Source organism: Poecilia formosa, unplaced genomic scaffold, assembly GCF_000485575.1.
Source record: "Poecilia formosa unplaced genomic scaffold, Poecilia_formosa-5.1.2 Scaffold175, whole genome shotgun sequence".
NCBI classification, from domain to species: Eukaryota; Metazoa; Chordata; class Actinopteri; order Cyprinodontiformes; family Poeciliidae; genus Poecilia; species Poecilia formosa.
In genome coordinates this window covers 1,320,789-1,341,731 of record NW_006800114.1, presented here as the reverse complement: position 1 = coordinate 1,341,731, position 20,943 = coordinate 1,320,789, and the positions used below count along the sequence as shown (strand labels likewise).

At 38.7% G+C, this 20,943-nt stretch overlaps 1 protein-coding gene and 1 long non-coding RNA gene across 2 annotated transcripts; both read right to left on the bottom strand.

Annotated features, from left to right (window-relative positions):
• Window positions 1–657: 657 nt before the first annotated feature.
• On the bottom strand, window positions 658–20,067 carry LOC103147200 (vascular endothelial growth factor C-like). The gene is made up of 8 exons (XM_007565430.2): window positions 18,201–20,067; window positions 11,690–11,951; window positions 11,425–11,615; window positions 10,022–10,152; window positions 9,798–9,901; window positions 8,507–8,641; window positions 7,459–7,660; window positions 658–2,438 (listed from the first exon to the last, which is right to left on the bottom strand). The coding sequence occupies exons 1-8, from the start codon at window positions 18,300–18,302 to the stop codon at window positions 2,318–2,320; spliced, it is 1,248 nt and encodes a 415-aa protein (XP_007565492.1). The 5' UTR covers window positions 18,303–20,067; the 3' UTR covers window positions 658–2,317.
• Window positions 14,908–17,754, bottom strand: LOC107837788 (uncharacterized). Its single transcript, XR_001663833.1, has 2 exons — window positions 17,651–17,754; window positions 14,908–15,336 (listed from the first exon to the last, which is right to left on the bottom strand). It is a non-coding gene; the product is annotated as an uncharacterized LOC107837788 (long non-coding RNA).
• Window positions 20,068–20,943: the final 876 nt, after the last annotated feature.

Sequence of the window (20,943 nt, the reverse complement as noted above, 5' to 3'; positions counted from 1 at the left end):
TGAGTGCAAATATTTTAGTTTTCTTATTCCAAGTGTGCCAACGTTTGTGCAAGAAATATCAGCCTGATTAAAGTAAATTATACCATTAATATTGATGAAAATATACTAGTTATAAGTAAAGTATCTGCTTTCTATCAGTGTCAAAGATTTTGTGTTTTTTGCAGTGTAAAGACTTCCTAGCTTGTGTATCTACACAGAGTTCCTTTTGGCATTCTTCATGTTCTGAGTTTTGATAAGTCCAATTGAGTGTAAAAATGCACGACGTATCACCTTTTTTGTGTCCGGTAGCATCTCAATCCCATGTTCTTCAACATCTTTGTAGCTGCCAAAAACAATTTACACTTGTGGATATTGACTGTGCGACAACAGTTTGACTTACATTTCCTGGATTCAAGTAAAAAAACTTTTAAGTATTCCTTTCTAAATACTTTCAGTGATGCATTTTAGCAACTATGATCATCACTAAAAAGTGAATTTATTCCATGAAAGATGCTAAACTCTGATTCATTTCACAAAGTGCTGTTTATTTCTGTTAATTTAGTTGAGAATGAAGACCTCGGAAGTTAGGTAATTGGAAAAAGCTGAATTAAAACAGCTTTTCTAAATTCATGAAGACGTCTGTGGGTGTAAAATGAGACAAATCAGAAGACACAGCTCAGTCAGACAGAGCCTTTAATCACTGAAGAAAGGATGGATTCTTCTACAGCCCCAGAGCACATGAACTACAACCAAATATGGGCAGTTTCCCAGGGCGGCATTACAGAAGGGGCCCCAAAAAGAACCAGATAAGAAATGCGCAATTTTTGCATCTTGATCAAAATCCAGTGCTTTTATTTTTAATGCTAAGAGTAATGAGAATAGGAACTAGACTGCATGTTATCCCCTTCAAGAATCGTGGATTATTTCATGCATTTTGATTGGTTGAAGGCGGGATGCCTTTCATGAAGAACTGCCACTGATTACAATCTTAGCTAAACTGCAGTTGCTCTTTCCACCCAGCATTTACCATAAAAACTGAGGTTTAAATGACTAACACTATATTTCGGTGAATCGGATGAATAAGCAGAAAGTCATCATTCCGAATGTTTCCAAAGAAAACTTGTTGCAAAACAATGCGGCTTGCTTCACTTTACAATAATATAATTGCTCTCTAGTTATCGTGATTTAAATACAGTTATGTACAGCTACTCACAAATCCATCTTCAAAATTTCACTAGTTTTTTTTCTCTCTCTCTCTTCCTCTCTCTTTCTCTCTTTAAATATAAAAAGTTTAAATATATAAAAATAAAATTACTCGGAGCGGGAACAGATAAATTAGAAGCAGACCCAGAACTGTCAGGTTGTGACTGGATGTAGAAATGCATCAAGCGATTCACCTCATCGAAACATAAGGAATCAAAAAAAGTGTACATACCCTGGTTAAAATGACAGTTACATGGGATAACAACATATAAAAAGTTGATGAAATCATTTTAAAACATACAGCTGAAACCAGAAGTTTGCATACACTAAATAAAAAGAAACTTTTTATCTTTCTCACTCTCTGAAGTAAAATCAAAACTTCTCTCGTTTTGGGTTAGAGTTACAAATATTATGTGTTTGCTGTAAGCTTCAGTTAAGAGTAAAAATGTTATTTTAAAAAAAAAAAGTGTGTATTTAACATTTCTTAAAGTTTTTGACTCAAGCATTTGGTTTGAGTCTATCTGCATCCCACATCTTGAAACATTGGTCTGATTTAACCTGGCATTATAACAGAGGGCGTGTACACTTTAGAGATCCGCTCTACAAGACTTTCCTTCCAGCCAATATGGAAATTTGCCTTAAGATTTTTCTTTCCCCACATTTATTTTGGAAAAAAAAAAGGAGGAAAAAAAGCATGCAGTCGGGTCTGTTATTATCTTATTCACATTCCATTTCACACAGGCATGAGCTGCAGCTCCTCAGCAGGTTGGTGGTTGGCATTCTTCTTGCTGCAACACGTTGGTCGGTCTGGTCCATCCCACCTTGTTGCTGTGCGTTTACAGTCAAACTCATGGGGTTTTCCAGATGTGGAAGGAATCAAATAGCTGTCCTTATTCCCTCTTTTTTTTTTTTAAGAGTTTTATTGGATAAACGTGGCTTTTTTTTGCCCTTCCCTTTGTTCTGGGGAAGTTTATGAACACAATTTGAGATGGTTCACTTGAAAAGTGACTCAGCACAGGCGGCTTAAACCTCCCACAAGAGCTGCATGTCTATACGTAGATCCACTTCCAGCTCCTGTGCGTGGAGTCACTCGGGTGGAAAAGTTTCCGATGCAAGTGGGATAAATCCCCCTTCCTCACTTTCTCGTCTGGTAATTCCACTTCATGTACTTGGGGATGCACTGACAGACCTGGCTGCTGTAGTAAAATCCGTCCTGGCACTCTCGTCTGGGGTTTCTGCAGGAAAGCCTGTAACAACTTGATAGAGAATGAAAGAGGATGAGAGGCAGAAATGTGGGCGAAGAAGACAAAAGATGGATTTAAAAGCAGGAGGGGAAAGAGAAGGATTTTTTAAAGGGGTGAGGTTGGGATGAGGAACAGAGGAGAAATAAAAAAGAAACACAAGGGGGATTATATTCTCTGATCATGCATACTATACATTATTCACATCCCCACATCCTTTCTGGATGAAGCTCAATCCAAGTTTTATTTGCATGTGCATCAAAAGAGTCTGTGTGAGGCGGAAAAAAAGGAGTATTTTTCCAGAGAGGGGAGAAGTCCAGGAACTCTTGTCTTTAAAATCACAGCAGGTGTACAGTCGCCTGTGGACTTACTACTGTGACCAGATGTTAAATCAGACTAAACAGTACAAAGAGTGATTGTACAAAATAATAAATGCCTTATCTTTGTGCTCAGATGCATCCAGAACTTCAAACCATGACCTTAAAAACTTTCTCCACAAGCAAATGGAAAAATAGACTTAATGTTGTTAATTTGACTGATAGGACATAAGGACAAAAATATGTTTAGAAGAACAGTCTGTTATATTTAGGTGCCTGTCATGTTTTTGGATTGAATCATTATATGAATATTTTTTATTCTTTCGCCTTCAGGTACCGTCGGTGTTTTACACCCATCTCAATGAATAGTGATGAGACGTATAATAAAAAAAAGTTTTTTGCGGATTTCTTTTCCAAATGATTGATTTTTGATTTCCAAATCAAAAATCAAAGTTTTTGATTAATTGAAATTACAATTTTATGCCCACGAAACTTTAAATTTTAAACCAATGTTCCAAACAAAGCAAATTTTCACAGAATAAGACTAACTTAGGGGACAATTTTAATTTTCCTACGATATCACTTTGCACTTGAACTCGGCACGGTTCAGCACGTCTCTATCGACACAGCTGGCGATAGTTAACTAATCAATAACTTTTCTTCAATTTACGGAATCAAGGTAAAGTAAAACTTTGCATATTTTTAAATACAAATATTTTTAACCAAAATGTGTCCCTATTCTTAAGAATAGGGACAAAATGGGTTTTAATTTTCCCATTTTTTAAAATTATTTCTCAACCTTATGTATGCAAATATGACAATGTTTTGGAAATGTAAAGATGCTAAGGTGCAGGCTCCCAGTTGCAACATTAAAAAAAAAAAAATTACATTTTTAGTCGACCTGACCCAGAACTTTGTCATCACCATCTGACAAAAATAAATATAAAATGATTTTTAAAATACCCTATTAGTGATATTTTTACTCATTTTACAGACAAATTCTTCTCAAGAAACAAAAGAAATATTATTTAAAACAAAAAACAACAAAAAGTCCATCTGACGGAGTTGACAGTGCATGACGGAGTTGACGCAGAACTGAAGGTGGTAACAAACTAGTGAGTAAAATGACAAACTTTACATACATAACTTTACATTTACATAAATTGCATTACATGTGAAGTAATGCAATTTATGTAAAATACATTAAAATGAATTAATTGCACATTTCAGTGAGATTTGACAATTTCACTGAAAGAGTCAAAAACTCTGGAGTTGACATCTGACGGAGCTGACGAAAAGCCAAACTACCTCAATTTATATGATGTTACTCTGAAGGAGGTCATATTGTAGCTCATCAGGTCCATGAAATCTTTACAGTTTACCAAAATTAAGCTTTTATTTCACAAAATTTAATCAAAGTTTTGAAAATTGTCAGTTATGGAGTTGACACATCATGGTTGTGACAAGCAACTTAGGAATAAAACAGAAGAAAAAACTAAAGAATAACATAAGCTAACCAGAGCTAACTAGCCCTCTAAGCAAAGGAAGAGAAAGGAAGTGGCCATGGGGTCCTCAGAAGTTCTGGCGCCCCCAGTAATGCCTGATTTTTTTTTTACATTCTTTTCATGTCTGACGGCATAGACATAATATAAGGATAGACGCCTCATGGACCGCTCTCGCCTATTGTCGCTGACGAGATTTAGGGCGTTTTTTTGTGTGTGTCTTTGTTAGGACAACAAAAATGATATCATTACTGATATCATTATATCAGTAATGATTAACCAGGAAATCATTACTGATATAAATGATTGCACTTTAAAAATTAGGTATCTTTATGTTATTAAAGGTAAAGTTTAAACAGTAATGATTTCTTAGTTAATGTCAAGTTGTCATAACAAAGACATTTTGAATAATGTCAACTCCGTATTAAAAGTGTCATTATTTACCGAATGACGCTTTATGACAACAGTCATAAATATTCATGAAGGCTTATTCATGTTCATGACAGGTGTTATGTCATGTTTATGAAAGTGTCATGACAGTCTTATTCAACCCCCTTCAAATAAAGTGTTACCTTTATTTTTAATTCACCCGTTTGTTTGTTACTGTGCACAGAGCACATTTAGTAAATATTTAAAATACATTAAAGGCTGTAGTGCGGGGTTTGAATTTATATCACTTTAATAATTTTTCAGCCATATTGTTTAAAATATGAACTATATTGGGCGGCTGACGTTGATTTGAGGGAGAACACCGTTGAAACTAGGTTTGAAAGTTAAATTGAATATCTTCCTTGGTTAAATGGAGCTGTAGGAAGATTTTCAAGGCTTGAAAACTGTTGAAAGATGTTCTGTGCGTTTGTGGAGTACCAGAAATGCCACAAATTAAAACAAAATATTAATTATAATAAACAGACCAGTAATTATTATAATAATTATTTAGATGTGCTTATATTTCAATTTATGACAATTCAAATTTGGAGTTGGACCATCCACGTTAAACCACTGAATATTTATTTCAGTATTATTATTATTATTATTATTATTATTATTATCTTTAATGTTGTGCTGCAGCTGCAACATGAAATAACCTGTCATTGCAACTTAGCCAGAGTGGCCTACCCAAAGTTTGGACTTCCATCCAATTGAGATGATGTCCCATAAACCTAAGCAGACAGCTCATGAGAAAAGTGTCCTAATTTTCCAGAAGAGCATAAAAATAAACCCATGTTTGATGCTTTAACATGTTTTCAGTTTTAAGCATTCAAAACATTCAGTCTGTTTTGAGGTCCAGCTCCACTAAGCATGCTTGAGAATGTTTAGTGAGCTGCCATTAAAGGCCACATGTTTTAGTATCCTGTAGGATTTCCCACATGTAAAGCTACCAGTGTGAATCAATCATTCTGCAGCTCATGTCTTATGGTGTGTTTTCATAGTGCCTGTCACTCCATCCGTCTGTCTCGCTTTCATCGAGTTCACCCCCATGTCCCCTTCCCCTCTGCAGGGCCTCTCGGGTCAGAGGGACGTTGATCCGGTGTGCGCAGGCTGTGGGAACCACGACACGCTCGCAAAGCCCCGAGCAAATGCTTCAGATGCCCCATGTCCATAAAAGGTCGCAGTGAAACATGTGAACGAGTGAAAAAGACAAACAGCAAAAGTTTTCCTCCTTGAGAGGAATGCATGACGCGTCCATCAGGAGCTGTTTCCGCAGAATCCAGTAACGCATCATGATCCTCTTCCTCAGGTTCATCAGGATGAGCCATTGGCTAGCATGAACTACTAACGGTTTGGTTATTGTGAGGTAGAAATATTGTGTTTTTTCACTCAAAGTAAAAAGTGTTTAACATGACCTATTTAATTTTATGAAAATGTAACTGTCTCTATACAGTTACAGTTACTTTAATGTCAAATATCCAGATAAAAGCTGGAATATTGGATCAAAAATATTGAAAACAGTACCCCAACACCACAAAAAACACCATTCCCACTTTGAAAGGGGTTCTTCATATGGAAATAAAGCTTTTGTCAAGGTGAATCTTGAACAGTTCTAAATAGTCAGTTGTGACCGAAAACCTTTGCATGAAAAGTATTACAAAGAGTGTGTAAACGTTTTGAATCCATTTCATATCGCACTGTTGGTGTCCAGCTCATCATCATGATGCATCAACACTTGCTGGTTTTCAGCTGAAGATGAGTCACAGGTTTACTGTTGGACTGATCATTCCTGCTGCTGTTAGCTTCACAGCTGGGAAATCCCACTTCATGGATGACTTTACCATTTTCATGCTTATTGGTTTGTTTTCAACCAAATTTGTGAGTGACCGCCATCCTCTTGTCCACATCATGCGGACTGACTGACATCTGTGCACTGACACAGACACGTGTCGGGATTTAGGGGCTTTCAAAAGACATTTCTTAAGGTTGTTTTGGGGATATATTCATGATTATGGTGTTCCATCATGTTTCTTAACTATAATTACTAACGGAGTTCCTTAAGGCTTTGATTTGGGTCCAATTTTATTTCCAATCAGAATTTTCCATTCTAGACTTCAACTTGAGAAAATGTGCCATCTCTTTTCATTCAAATGCTAACAATAGTGGGATCTAACTTCATTTGAAATGGAAGCTTAATAGCGTAAATTCAAGCTGGGAAGACACTCTAGCCAATCACCTCGCAAGAGTTCCTTCAAAAGCACCAACAAAGTCGGGCTCTTCAGCTTTCAGCTGCACTTCAACCCACCTCCTCCCCATATCCACCTTCATCCAGACGAGCACCTCCGTGTTCCCTCCTTCCTAGGCTTTTCTCCACCACCAGTGTCCGGGCCCGGGGCAGAAGACTACCCTGAGCTCCAGCCCGAGCCAATCATCAAATCACTTGATGATGCTCAGCACGAACGTCTTCAGCCAGGCCCGAGCGCCAAAAAAGCACGCAGTCTAATAAATCCTTCTAACTAATGTTTTTTCTCCATGTGAGTTTCTCCAGATTGAAATGCAGACATGTTCATTTTAGAATAGATCTTAAGTTTTACTGTTGGACTAAGTTAAAAAAGAATGCCTCTACATATCAGACAAACTACAAATCAGCATGAAAGTTGAAGTTTTTTTCGTTTTTTTTTTGCTTTTAGTAACTCTTTTGTTCTCTGTTGTGGATTTTCTTCTTAACCAGTGCAGCATTTTGTTTAAATAAACTCAGCCTCCTCTCCCTTCTGGTTCTCTCACCTGCAGGTGTTCGGGTTGAACCTCTTGCCCTGCCGTAGACAGGTCTGGGGACTCTCTCTGCACTGACACAGACACGTGTCAGGATTTAGGGGCTGATTCCTGGGACACTCCACCGCGCATACACAACCGCACAGCTCGTCGTCCCACCGCTGCCCAGCAGGACACAGCTTCCCCTCGCCTTGTCCTTCGCACTGGCACTCACCTGACCACAAAGGTAGGAAGATAAGGGAGTGGGAATTCAGAGCAGTGGTTGCACAACCAAAACCTAATCAGATAATGTGTTTTGTGTTCGTACTTGTTTAAAAAGATTAATCTTTTCTTTCTTCTATCTTGGCCTGAATCAATTTGTGGTATTTACAGTAAGCACTCTTAGTAAAATCTAAAATAACTGGAAGTTTACATAAAATAACTGGAAGTTTACAATTTCCACCCAGTTTGTTGCTTTGCCTTTAATTAGATGGAAATTCAGTTTAAAGGCTGACAAAGACATATTGAGATTTAAAATCTAATTTTCAAGGACTTCCAGGAAAAAAAACAGTCCCAATATACAGATGTGGGTTTAACTGAGACTATTAAATAACTTTTAATGCATTTTATTGAGATTTTATGTGATAGACGAACACAAAGCGGTGCAAAATAGTTCAGTTATTACTGGTAATATTTTGACCAGTAATAATCTCAAATGTCTTCTGTGCATTTGTATTCTGACAAATGTAAATTCTGCACAGTTAAGTGGCTCCAGAAGTCATCAGTCATCTGACTAGTAAATAGCCTCTATCATTATAAATCATGGAGATCAAAAAGCACAGCAGACTAGCAATGAGATCAGGTAGAGTGGTGAAGAAGATTAATGCAGCATTAGGTTATGAAAACAATATCCCAGAGCTTTGTTTAATTTGTTCTTTAAAAGAAAGTAATCCATTTATGAAACACAGCAAATATGTGTTATAGTTTAAAACCCTGTGTGTGGCTAAAATAAACTTAACATTGGACACCCGCCTGAATCTGTTATCCTCAGCTGTTAAACTAGTCTGATTTGTCTCCTTACAGGTGTTCTGGTCCAGTTTCCAGCCTGGATAGCAGCTGGCTTCTGTCAGTCCGTTCTGACAGACGCACTCGCAGGTGGATTCTTCCAGAACCCTGTTGGGCCCGCAGAGAGCCAGCAGACCCGAGTCCAATGCCTCTGGAACAGAGAAACACGGCATTTAAGGTAGAAAACAACCCCTTGAGATTTGGCGAATTACGTCGACGTTTTGTTGACGTAAAGATGCTTGAACCATAAATGTCATAACCATCATACCAGATCATGCTGATGATGTCTAGCTGAAAGCCTCATGGGGCTTATTATTGTTTCTGAGGTTTCGTCAGCTCAGTGTGTCTCATAACTGTGGTGAATCCAAAGAGAGCTCGCGCGCCTCTGATTACATTTATTGCACTAAATTTGCACGTGGAGACTTGAGTTTGGGCGCAGTTTACAGACAGAGTAATTTGTATATGTGCCCTACAGGATTAAAAATAGTTATTGTGCTAATGTAATAAGTCAAGTATGAGAGTGTGGAGTTGGAAAAGGTCTGAAGATGAAAATTGCTGGCATGATTGTACAAGAAAAACACCACAAAAACATTCCTGCTTCAATTGTATCAACTTTGCGGCAGGGAGGATTTATTTGAAACACCATCACCATCATCATCATCATCATCATCATCATCATCATCATCATCATCATTCTCCTCCTCCTCCTTTCACTCTGATTGTCTCTTCAGGGTGTGGAGAATCTGGGCTGAATCTCCAAGTGCATGACTAGATCTGTGACTCATCTAAATGCTGCCAGTCTTTGCCAGGTCTCTCTTGTAAAAGAGATCTTTTGATCTGAATGAGACAAACCTAGTTAAGTAAAGGTTATTATTAAAAGGCAATATTCCGTAGAATACCTCCTTAAATACCTCTTTAAACACAACATGTAATCTCACAGTTAAAAATGTCAAATGCAGCCTTTAATTGGAGGTCTTTTATTTAAGTTGATCATTGTGTCCAAAAACTTTATGAACACTCCATTATGTCCTATTTTCTCAGACTGTAAAAATCCTTCTCTGTTCTACCTTTACAAAAGTAAAGATGTGGACTTTAGCTGGAACCGCGTGAAAGAGTTTACTTTGTTTTTGTCGACCTTCAAGATTTATATTTGAAGGTAGACCCTGAATCGGATGAATTACTCATTAAGAGGCCTTTGCTAAGCTTGATGGCATGCTGAAATCCAGCTGTTTTGGAGCAGGGCTGCATCTAAAAGCTGCAGGACAGACAGTCTGGAGGACTGAGGATGAAAGGATCTCAACTCTCACCTGTTTGTTTCTGAGTGTAGCTGATGGTGTCCGCAGAGACACACACACAGTTCACTGGATCCCATAATGATCCGGAGGTGCAGGGGACTTCAGGAGGGGAGCACCTACACACACACACACACACACACACACACACACACACACATACCCACACGGCCATACGCGTTTAGTAATGCATGAGACGAGAAGAGGTGGAGACAGACATCAGCGAGTCTCTTACTCACAGATGATCTGTTGCCGCTCGCCTTATGATGGAGTGAAGTGGCCGCTTGGAGAGGCATTCGCACGAGGTGTGGTTGACGAATGTTACCATGGCGACTGAGCGATCCATCCTGGGCGGAGACAGCTCCATCAGCTGGCGGGAAGGAAAATAGAAAGTTTAAATGCTCACAGGGACAGGTGTGTCTCTAGTTTTAAAAAGTCGTCTTGGTTTTAGAAAAGCATTTTGTTGTGAGCAGTTGTTGTGCAGATGTGCGTGACTCTAAACGCTGCATCCAGTCACAACCTATTCCCTCTGGAGTGGGCTGTGTTGGGCCACCAGATACATAATTGTGGAAATTGGTTTCAGCGTCCAGATGGATTTGAGGTGTGAAAGCAGATTTACAGCGCTGAGAAACAGTAATTGCCTCTTTATAGAGTCCGTCAGTTTTTTTTTTGTTTGTTTGTTTGTTTTTTCGACATTTAAATGTTTCAGATTGAAAAACAAAATTTAATATCAGACATGAGAAAAGACACCATCCAAGTAAACATTTTCTCTTGCCACATTCAGGCTTGATTTATGCAAGTCTTTTAGAGTAAAGTAATCACTTAACCACTTTGGTGGTTTTATTTAGGCTATTTAAACTATCTTCCAATTCTAGTGTTGAGTACTTGTTACACATTTAAAGTTTATTGGTCTTGCAGTATTAGGTCATTATAAATTTGTAACATAAAATTGATCTTAAAACAACAATATTATAGTTTATCGCAAACATTTCTAGGTCAACTTATTGTTCAGCACAATTTACCATGACAGGCCTAATGTTTTTACAGTGTGTCCAAATTCAGAGGCTGCATCTATGCACTGACACAGCTTTAATGTTATAGTTTAATATACTTCCACGTGTGAATGTGCGCTTAATGGAAATGACTGATTTCATTCTCTTTTATTGTCCAGAAAAGTGCTATACAAGTCTGATTTCATTTAATTTAAGCTCTACTCCTCACCTGCTCTGTCTACCACTTCATCCGCCATTGTTACAAGAAGAAAAATCTCCCATTTGACCCGCAATGAATCTTAGGATAGGGTTAGGTGCCAATGATCCACCAGGTACATTTTTGGGAAAATTAATTTGGATGACCTCTGTTGGATTGCTGACATAATTGGCTTTCAAAGGATGAAGCCTTACAAGCCCACTTGTACATTGCTAAAAAAAAGTGAATGTTTTCAGTGGTCTAGTCAAAGCCTAGCCTTAATTTCAACAGTGATGCAGTGGCCTTTCCCACTGGAAAAATCTTCCAATTCTTCAAGAGGAGCGCCAAAATTCCTCCACAGTGATATAACATTAAGAGCCAGTTTCTGATGATACAAAACATTTGAGTTTGGCAACAATATCAAAGCAAGAAATCTGAAGTCGGTGTGACTCACAGTTTTATTGACGAGACTGTAGCTCGTGTTGGTGCAGTAAAAAGCCTCGTTCCCGCAGCACCCACCGCACCGATGCAGCGCCACACAGCGAGGGAGGTACAGCTGACTGGTGGATTCTGGGTACTCCTTGGCCACCTCAACACACACCTCTCTCGGCTGGCACGACGTACGTTGGATCTCTTCCAGAATGACTGAAAACGGGATTCAATAACTGGATTTGTTTGTTTCGATAAGAGTTAGAAAACAAGATTTGTATTCAGGTTACCGGCTAGCGTTCCGTCCACTCTGTAGACGGGTTCCTCCCGCATCGGAACCCACATGTCGTCGTCGTCAGAGCGGACCAAAGGGCTCACCGAAGAGGTTGAAAAAGACGAGGAAGGGAAGGAAGATGAGGAAGAGGAGGCGTGCCAGGATCTTTTCCTCATGCACTGCTGGATCAAGCTGTATTCAGGGTAGAAGAGCTGCAGCAGCTGGTCCATGCTGGTCACTGTCTCCAAACTGGACTGGTCATCTGACTGGGTTGGAGCCTGGAGGGGGAAATCACAGGGAAAACTTCTTGAGTTAATCTTCAGTGAACAATTGGGGAGACACTATGGCCAACACAACCACTAATGTATTTTCTAAAGAAAACAAATAGCATAATAATATATTCTGCCAGCTACAGATTATTGAGCAATGGGAGCCAACAGTATTGTCATGTTCAAAATAAGACGAAGGAAATTGATAAAAAGAAAGCACAACTTATAGTAATGGTATTTTATGCCGTATTCTCTGTAGCGTCTGTACAGGAGCCTGAACAATCTCATTGTTCATTGTGATGTGATTCACCATAAGTTAATTTTCATAATTATAATTCTCAGCCATTGTTTACCTCAGTGTCTGGCTTCTTCTGGTGCAGAATTATGACGCATTTCCCAAATCAATGATGTAAAAATCTGATAAAATGACAGTTTATGCTGCAGATGCTTTGAAAACAAACAATGGAATTGGGTAGTTTAGACTGCGGTTAAAAAAAAAAAAAAGAAAAAAAAAAGGATATGTGAGAACATAGCCTAAATGTGTGGTTGTGGCATGACAAAATATAAACAAGTTCAAAGGGGATTGAATACTTTTGCAAGCCAGTGTATAATCCAGATAAAATCATTAAGAAAAACTCCTTTTTATGGTTTCAAATCAAAAACAATCCAGTCCTAGGGTTTATTTGTTATAGTAAAACTGTTAGATATGGGTAAGCTTATCTATTCAGGCTCACTGGCTGTGCAGGATAAACAATGAATACCTCAGCTACCAATGTGTTGTAACATGTCGCTGTCGGCTACTGTTAGCGATTAGGAACACGCTTGTCCTTCCCTCACCTGAGCACTGCTGGTGCTGCAGATTAAGCCTGGATTCAGGTTCTTACCTAAATATTAAGCTCTTTTTTTTTTTTTTTTTTAAACTGAATCTGTAAAACTCCTCTAGAATTAGAGCTAGGATAACGTTGAGTGTGATGCTGTTCTCCTCGTCATTGACAAGCTTCTCACATGACAACACATAAGAAAGAACCAAATATACTGGAGATTATACCCACACATTAAAGTTTAATTTCAACAGATTTCACACAGGAAATCAAATTTTACGGTTGACATTATCATCTAAAACCTTCCTACTGTGAGTCACTCAACAAAGATTTTTCTACCGTGACGACGGATAACTCTTCATAGAGCAACAGTAGATGAAAGATAGCTGAATAATTGTTTAACGGACTGGGAAATCAAAGCTGTGGGTTTGGAAATGTCAGGGGGAGTGCTCTTTGTGCTTCACACCTAATCATTTTTTTTTCCTTTTGGGAATATCAGAGGTTGTTTAGGTTCACAGGCTTAGAAGAGGTTGACTGGCACAGCTGGCATTAGCTAAACAGAAACCAGATCCCTACTTATCTCCCACTCCCAAATCTTCTCTCGCAACACATTTCCAACTTATTTCCAACTTATTAATTTCCTCCATTTTCCTTTTTCCATAGTTTTGCATTTTATGCAAAATATGAGGGGTCACTCAAATCTTTGTTGAGTGACTCACAGCAGGAAGGTTTTAGATGATACAACATTCACTTAACTTTGAAAATCTAAATGTAGAGGGTCTTGAGAAGTGCAGCAGAGTGTGCCATCTGGGGTTCACCATTTCCAACTTTCCAGTAAACTGGAAGTTGGTCATCATTGGGCTTTTCCCCAGAACCAAACATGGAGAAGCAGCATTCTGTTGTTATACTCCACTAATCTGGAACAAACTCTCAAAAGCTCTAATACTTGAACTATGACACCAAATGGGTAAGTGTCATCTGCTCCTCCAACTTCTCTCTGCCTGTGTTTCTAACCATACGACAGACATAGAGTTAAAGAGGAACGGCAAAAGCACATGAGTTGGATTAGCGGTTCTTGCCAAAAACTGATGATGTCATCCAGGACATTTTGCTGTGGAATATCGTCTCTCCTGCCCAGATATTTTGTTAGCTTGTGTTCATCATGACTAGTGTCTTCAATAAGAGCCTGTCTAGATTCATTGGAGGACCAACTGCTCACCATCCACAACAGCTCTTTAAAGACACGTGGATGAGTTACCACAATATTTAATGTGATCTAACCTTTAAGTGAAAGTAATATTTCAGGATTGTAAACCGTTTATGTTCTGAGACAGAAATAAAACCACCCAGAAACCCTGAGGATTCGTGTGATTTTTAAGAAGTGAGGCGCCACTGCTGCAATTGTGTGGTTTATACTCAGTCAGCAAACACTCCTCAGGCTTCATTTGTTCAGTATCTCTGAACGTTGACAACCGAGAAGTAAAGCGATTATAATCCAGTTTCAGTGAAATGATCACAAGTTTAAAGCTACAACTCTGAGTTTTAACTCAGGCTGCACTTTAAAATTAGCTGCAATTAGACTTTTTCTTTGACTTTGTACATTTACAAAAGTATAAAGTCTAAGGTTTTTATTTTCACAATGACATCCTGTCTTCCATACAGTCGAAATCTGTTTTTGCTGCTTGCCAGGAAGGGAGTCGAGACCAGAGCTTCTGACTTACTGACTAACTTAAACTATGAGTTCATCCACTCATCTTGTTGTTCAAAAGATTATTGTCTTTTTTTTTTTTTTAGGAAATTCAGGCCCACTTTTAAAACAAAAAACATTTTCTCCATATATTATTTGATGACATTTTAAGCGTCAGATTGTTCGGATGCATACAGATGGCTGCACCACCACTCTTCGTGATTACTGACTTCCGTTATCGCTTTCTTTGCTCATTTTCAGATGTATTTTTGTTGTTTTCTTCCTTTTTTTCACAATGAATCTTTAAGATGTGGATGCAGTTTCAGACAAAAGCTGAACAATGGGTGAAACGAGCTGATATTAAACTGTTTTATAGTGGAATAACTATATTACATAAAGCTCTGTAGCATTGTTAAGCGATCGCATGACATGAGGTCATGGCTGTGGGACTCTGTTTTGACGTTGCACCAGCCGCTATCCATGCAGCGCTCTGGGGTGTGTCCAGAATTACGCACTGCTGGCACAGAGGCACAAATATTTACACACACACCCATACACACACCCATACATTTATCACTCAGCCTGTTTTCTATTAGAAATAACATGTGTCTGAAACTGTTGTTTAGATTTATATATGAGGCTTAAACCAGGGAGTTATGTTCAAAAGTTGTGGGGAAAATGTCGTGAAGAAGAGGCTGCTGGGTTCAGAGCCCCCTCCTACGCACACGGACTCAGTTTTACTAAGAACTGGAGCAAGTTCTGAGTAGTAAGCCGATGCCTTTATCTGTAAATCTCCACTTTAGCTCCACTTTATGTTCCCCAGGAGCTCGTTTTCCTGCTTTGCAAACACAAACTTCCAGATAAGTATGCACATAAAAACATGAACCTAAAACACCGAGCTGCATCCCGCCTGTTTGGTGAACACCACAGCAGCTGATGTAAGGCTGACACTTTAGGAACATTAATTATGTCCACCAGTGACAAGAACTGGATTGTTTCTCATTTAATGGGAGGAAAACTTTAAGCAAAAATGTGGTAATTACTGGCTTTTTTTATATGAAGATCTTTCAATTTAGAGTACAAAGTTCTGAAGGTGAATAGATTGTGAGTTAAAGGAGCTGAAGTGTTATTTAATATTTTACTGTTGAGGGTTTGAGGCTACTACATTTGTTGACAATAGCCATCTGAAGTCTATTAAAACCTTCATTTATCAGCTTTCACCCCATTTATTTCTCTCCACCTGAGACACGTCCAACCAAAGAGAAGTGATGAAGATGTCTTTGATTTAAATCCATCGTTCAGAGCAGAAACACATTTATTACAACAGAAAGTGACAGAAGGAATTGACTCATTCCTTTTTCCTCTAGGTGCCGTTGCTTTCAAATATTTTTTGAACATTAATGTCTGGATCAGAGCCAGCAGCATGGAGGAAACAGGACGTGAGTTTGAACAATTTATCCTCTGTGGGTCATAACAATAAGGATTGTTCTTCTTTATAACAGGCTGATTAATTATATAGTTGACTTCTAGAACCGTGCCGCTCATGGTGGCAGCATGTTAAAGCAGCTCTGTTACGCTGGTCCTGATTTGTTCTTTTTCTGTATGTTTGTTCATAGTTTTTTGGATGAAGGTTTGAACTGAATTGAATTGAATACTCAGGCCACTTCTGTATATTTTGATGAATTGTTGTTTTCCGTCTTGGTAATTACAGTTTTAGATCCTGCAAGGATGACTATTCGACTCCATATAGTTTATTTCCTGCATATTTGTTGAATTATATTTATTTATAATGTCACTCTGTTTTTTAAAAGTACATTGGTTGAAAGATTAGAAAATGTTAAAATTAGATCTGAGCTCCAGTTTAAAAAGTACTGTATATACATTTAAAACATATTATATTAATTAAGTAAAGAATGCACACACAAAAAAAAATTAGCCCAAAAATGTCCAATATGGAGGATTTTTTAAAAATCCTTGGTCAATTCAAAAATACTCTGTTGATCCCAAAGGGAACTTAAATAATGCTCAACAGTTTTAGATTTTTAATAGTTTGTTTAATTCTGTGAATAATTTAATATGTTTTGTCCACATATAAATGTGCTGGGTAGCAACATTGGTTGGATATCATATTTCGAGCACCAGTCATTCAGGTTCTGCCTGGCAATAATGCATTTGACCATTTGGATGGTTTCTAGCTGTCCTTTATGTCTGATATTTGCATATTTCTAGTAGCTGAGATGCTAAAGCTAACAGAATATGATGAGGGAAACTGTGAGTCAATCATAATGGATATCAACATTTCGTTGGTTTTCAGTTTGCTGCTTAACTAGTTTGTTCCCTTTATTTATGCAACAAATGTTGTGACAACCTTTCATTAAAATCACATCCTCTGTTGCATGTCAATTTTCATCTTCTGTTGTGTTCTCTGTTAATTTCAGTGTATTTTTAGTCCTCTTCTTATTAGTTTTTATATTTGTTCTTCTTTTACGACCATGCTGTCATTAGTGCTCATCTGTTTCACTTTGATCCCATTTTTATACCTCAGTCTGGTCTTTGAAGCTTGTTCTCAAACCTTCTGGAGCAAATTATAAGCGATTTAGTGTTTTCCCTAATAGGCTTAGCAGTTACATCACTGCTCTTCTCCTGATGTTGGACCGACCTCAGGTCCAATGGTTCCATGCTGATCCCACTGGCAGCTGGTGAAACAATGTTACTGAATTTCTGCTGTTTGTAAAACTTCCTGTCATATGTGGATCAGTGGAGACCGATCCACATATGACAGTATGTAAATAAAAATAAATAAACACTTTATAACCGGTTTTATTTTTACAACTGAGTATTAGAGCCAAACTAAGAAAAAAATAAAATTCTGAGAATAAGTCATAATAGTATGAAAATCAAGTGATAAAATTACAAGAATAAAATTGTGTTACGAGAATAAGGTTGGCATAACATGAGAATAAAGTAATGGCATTTTGAGAATATTCAATATTAGAAGAATAAAGTCATAATATTGAGACTAAAGTCATTATTCTGCGAGAATAAAGCCAATATTGTGAGAATAAGATCAATATCACAAGAATTAAGTTGAAATAATGTGATAATATGACTTAATTCTTGTAATGCTACAGCTTTATTCTCATAATGCCATATCTTTATTTTTTGTATTATTTTGATTTGATTCTCATAACACCATGAACCTAAAACACCGAGCTGCATCCCGCCTGTTTGGTGAACACCACAGCAGCTGATGTAAGGCTGACACTTTAGGAACATTAATTATGTCCACCAGTGACAAGAACTGGATTGTTTCTCATGGGAGGAAAACTTTAAGCAAAAATGTGGTATTTTATCTTGTCATTAATAAAAAATGTTATTTTCTTAGCTGGACCCTAATACATGGTCATATATTTTAATGCTTTAAGCACCAGTCGGTCTTCTTCTGGGGAATCTCTCTGGTCTTCCTGTCTATTCCCATCTGCATTTCTCCCCAGTGAGTCTCGTCTGTGTCGGAATGTGTTTCTCTGGTGAAATGGATCCTAAATCCAGGGACTTTTCCAATGTAAATACAGCTTATCTGCCTCACATAGCACCGCTCCTATGAAAGGTATTTCATCATTTTTTTTGACTTTCAGTGAACATCATAGTGCAGTGAGTCAAAATGTGTGCTTTTTTTTTTGTTTTGTTTTTTTCTTTAAGTTGTACAGTTCAAGTCTGGGATGAACTAAAGTGAGAAGAAGGAAGTCTTACCTCGGTGCCCGTGTCTCCGGTTGGGTAATAGTCCCTGTAGTCTTGACCTGAGCACAGACAGCTGAAGTAAAGCATCCATAGGAGCACAGCTGGTATCCACATAGTGAGGGGATGGAGAGCAAGGGGTGGGGGGGGAGTTGGTGAAGTTAATGTGAAAGCAGGACGGTTCTGACAGATCAGGCTCCTCTTCTCATTCTATCCTGGGACGAAGTTGCTCCTCCCGTGCACCTAACCTTTCTTCAGGTGGGACGCCACCTGAAGAAATCATGATGAAGAAACCTTCTTGTCTTACTTCGCTCGAGCCCAGCGTGTTTAACGTTTCCCCTCAGTCCAGCTTTCTTGTCTCGTCCCCACGCGTCTCCATTGCTGCTAATTTGACGACAGGTGTCCCTCTGGGTTTTGTCTTCACTTCGTATTTATATCTGCCGTGGCCTTCAACGTGAACGGTCGTCCTCGACTGTCTCCTCTCCTCGTCCTTCGCACTTGTTCGCCTCTCTTGCTTTCTTTATCTGTCTGTGTCTCCTTCTCTCCATGCAGCAGCTGTGCAGATTATCGCTGCCCCTTTTTTATCTGGCTCCTGTTTCTTCTTTCAAAGCCTTCAGGGCAAATCTCTCTCTTTCTCTCTCTCTCTCTCTCCCTCTCTTTCTCTCTTTCTCTTTCTCTCTCTGTCTTCTTTGTAAAGCTGTCACAACTTTTCCATCTAATTCTTAGAAAATGCATTAAAGAGGAAGAGGATAAAACAGAATAAACTCAATTAACATCCTGTTCCTAGATTCTTCAAAGAAGTCCAGCTTTTGGTGTTGGCAAACAAAGTGAATGCGTCCTCCTCTCAGGCGTCTCGCTGGAGTGAATGAGGAAAAAATACAAGAATGGGAGACTTGTGTGCAGTGGGCGGGATGAGGGATCAGAGAGGCATAAGATCTGTGCGCTTCAGCTGATTATACTGCCCCTTTCTTTTTTATTCTGTCTGAATGCAATTGCAGGTTATGCAGAGGCAGCAGAAATCGGATTTAAATTTACCAGACAAGCGGTTTGTCAGCCTCCAAAAATGCTATTTCGAAACACTATCACAGAGTGTTTGAGTTGCTTTATTTCTACATGCATCTTATTCTCCGAGCTCCATAAGCACGGTCGCTTTAACTCAATTTGCTCCCACACCTGCAGCTCAGAGGCTTTTCTCCCTCTCACACTTCATCTAGCTCCATCTTTGTCCTCCACCCTTCCCCCTCTCACGTCGTTCTTTCTCCTTTTGGTTCATTCAAAGTCCTAAAAAAGACTTACTTCACATACCTTCTTAACTATTCCGCCCCAAGGCTGCGAGCAATTGTGTCTGAATATTACAGGGAAAGAGGAGGAGAGGGAGGGAGGGTTAGAGGCCGAAGCTTTCGTCTTTTTGTCTAAATTGTTTAAAAAAAAAAAAAAAGAAATCCTCCCAAGGCAACGTAGTTACAGACAAATGCAAAATAAATTATGGGGGCCAGACAGAGCGATAGATGGGCGAAATAAAAAGACTGAATAGAAAAAAGGAGGAGGAGGAAAGAGGTGTGTCTGGGAAAAGCTCGAATGAGAAAACATCCGATTTCTGGGCCAGTCAAAGCCAGCCTTTACAAAGGATTAAAGACGCACACAGGCCACACACGCACACCTTCGCGCACGCACACGGTGGCAAGTGCCTGCTTGCAGCGCGCTCGCTTTATGTGTTGAAATCTGCTCAGCAGTTCCACATTCCACTCATTGCTTTCCTCATTTCATCATGCGAACTCAGACCAGGGTTTGTCATATTCAGGAAAAGCATAAAGATTTATAACTTCACTTGATGATTTGAAAACAATCACAATAGTAACCAAATATTTACAAAAACCATGTAAACCATTTTTTCATCCACTGTCGACGATTCCTGTTTTAGGTCAGTGAGAGTTATTGAAATAATTTCCATTTGCTCAGTGCCAGAGTGTAGTTGAACACCAGTTTTGGTATTTGCAGATTTTTGCAGATTTTTTTCCCCAAGCATATATGAAATATTCAAAAGAAAATTCAGTTTGGGAAGCTGGAACAACTCAATGTAATGCTATTTGACATGCTAATGGCTGAAGTTTGCAAATCAGCCAGTCCTAGGGCGCCATTCATGTTCCCTGGCGCTGATTGGCTGTAACACCAGGAGTGAAGACACTGAAAACTGGACACTGATGCACATCGAGGTATATTTTATGTTCAAACTATTATAATAGGCAATTGTAAGCGATCCCAAAGCATCTTGAGTTGTACCTAAATGTTGAAACAGACGAACATTTCTCTTTCAGACTTCTGGAAAATGTATCTAAGGATGATCCAGACTCAGTTTTGTGTGGATTAGAATAAATTAGCTTCAAATTCAATCTCTTTGTCATTGATGAAAAATTAATTGAAGTAAAATTTTCAGAGGAGTATTGTTTTTTGTTTTTTTTACCAACCCTGGCTGTCCTTGCTCAGCATCGTCTCTGTTTATAAAACTCTCCTAGTTTCTCCTAACATCCTGTCCTCGGCTGCAGATAGAGCACCCTTTGCACCAAACAGCAGGATCTTTGTGTTCAACGAATGTGGCTTCCCCTCCTTTCAGGGGCCTGTCACAGTTCAGAGCAGTAGCGGGGTCTACTCTTTTATTGAGCTGATGTTAGCTGGACAGGTTCCACTGAGGTCCTTTTTATGCTCTCTTGCTTTAGCATTGGCTTGCTCACAGCCTAGGGGCAAGACAGGTGGTGACAAA

Coding starts and splice junctions, on each gene's coding strand:
- LOC103147200 (XM_007565430.2), bottom strand. CDS start 18,302: ATGTGGATACCAGCTGTGCTCCTATGGATGCTTTACTTCAGCTGTCTG. Junction 11,616..11,689: donor AGTGGACGGAACGCTAGCCG/GTAACCTGAATA, acceptor TCCCGTTTTCAG/TCATTCTGGAAGAGATCCAA. Junction 2,439..7,458: donor TTCAACCCGAACACCTGCAG/GTGAGAGAACCA, acceptor TTCTCTATCAAG/TTGTTACAGGCTTTCCTGCA.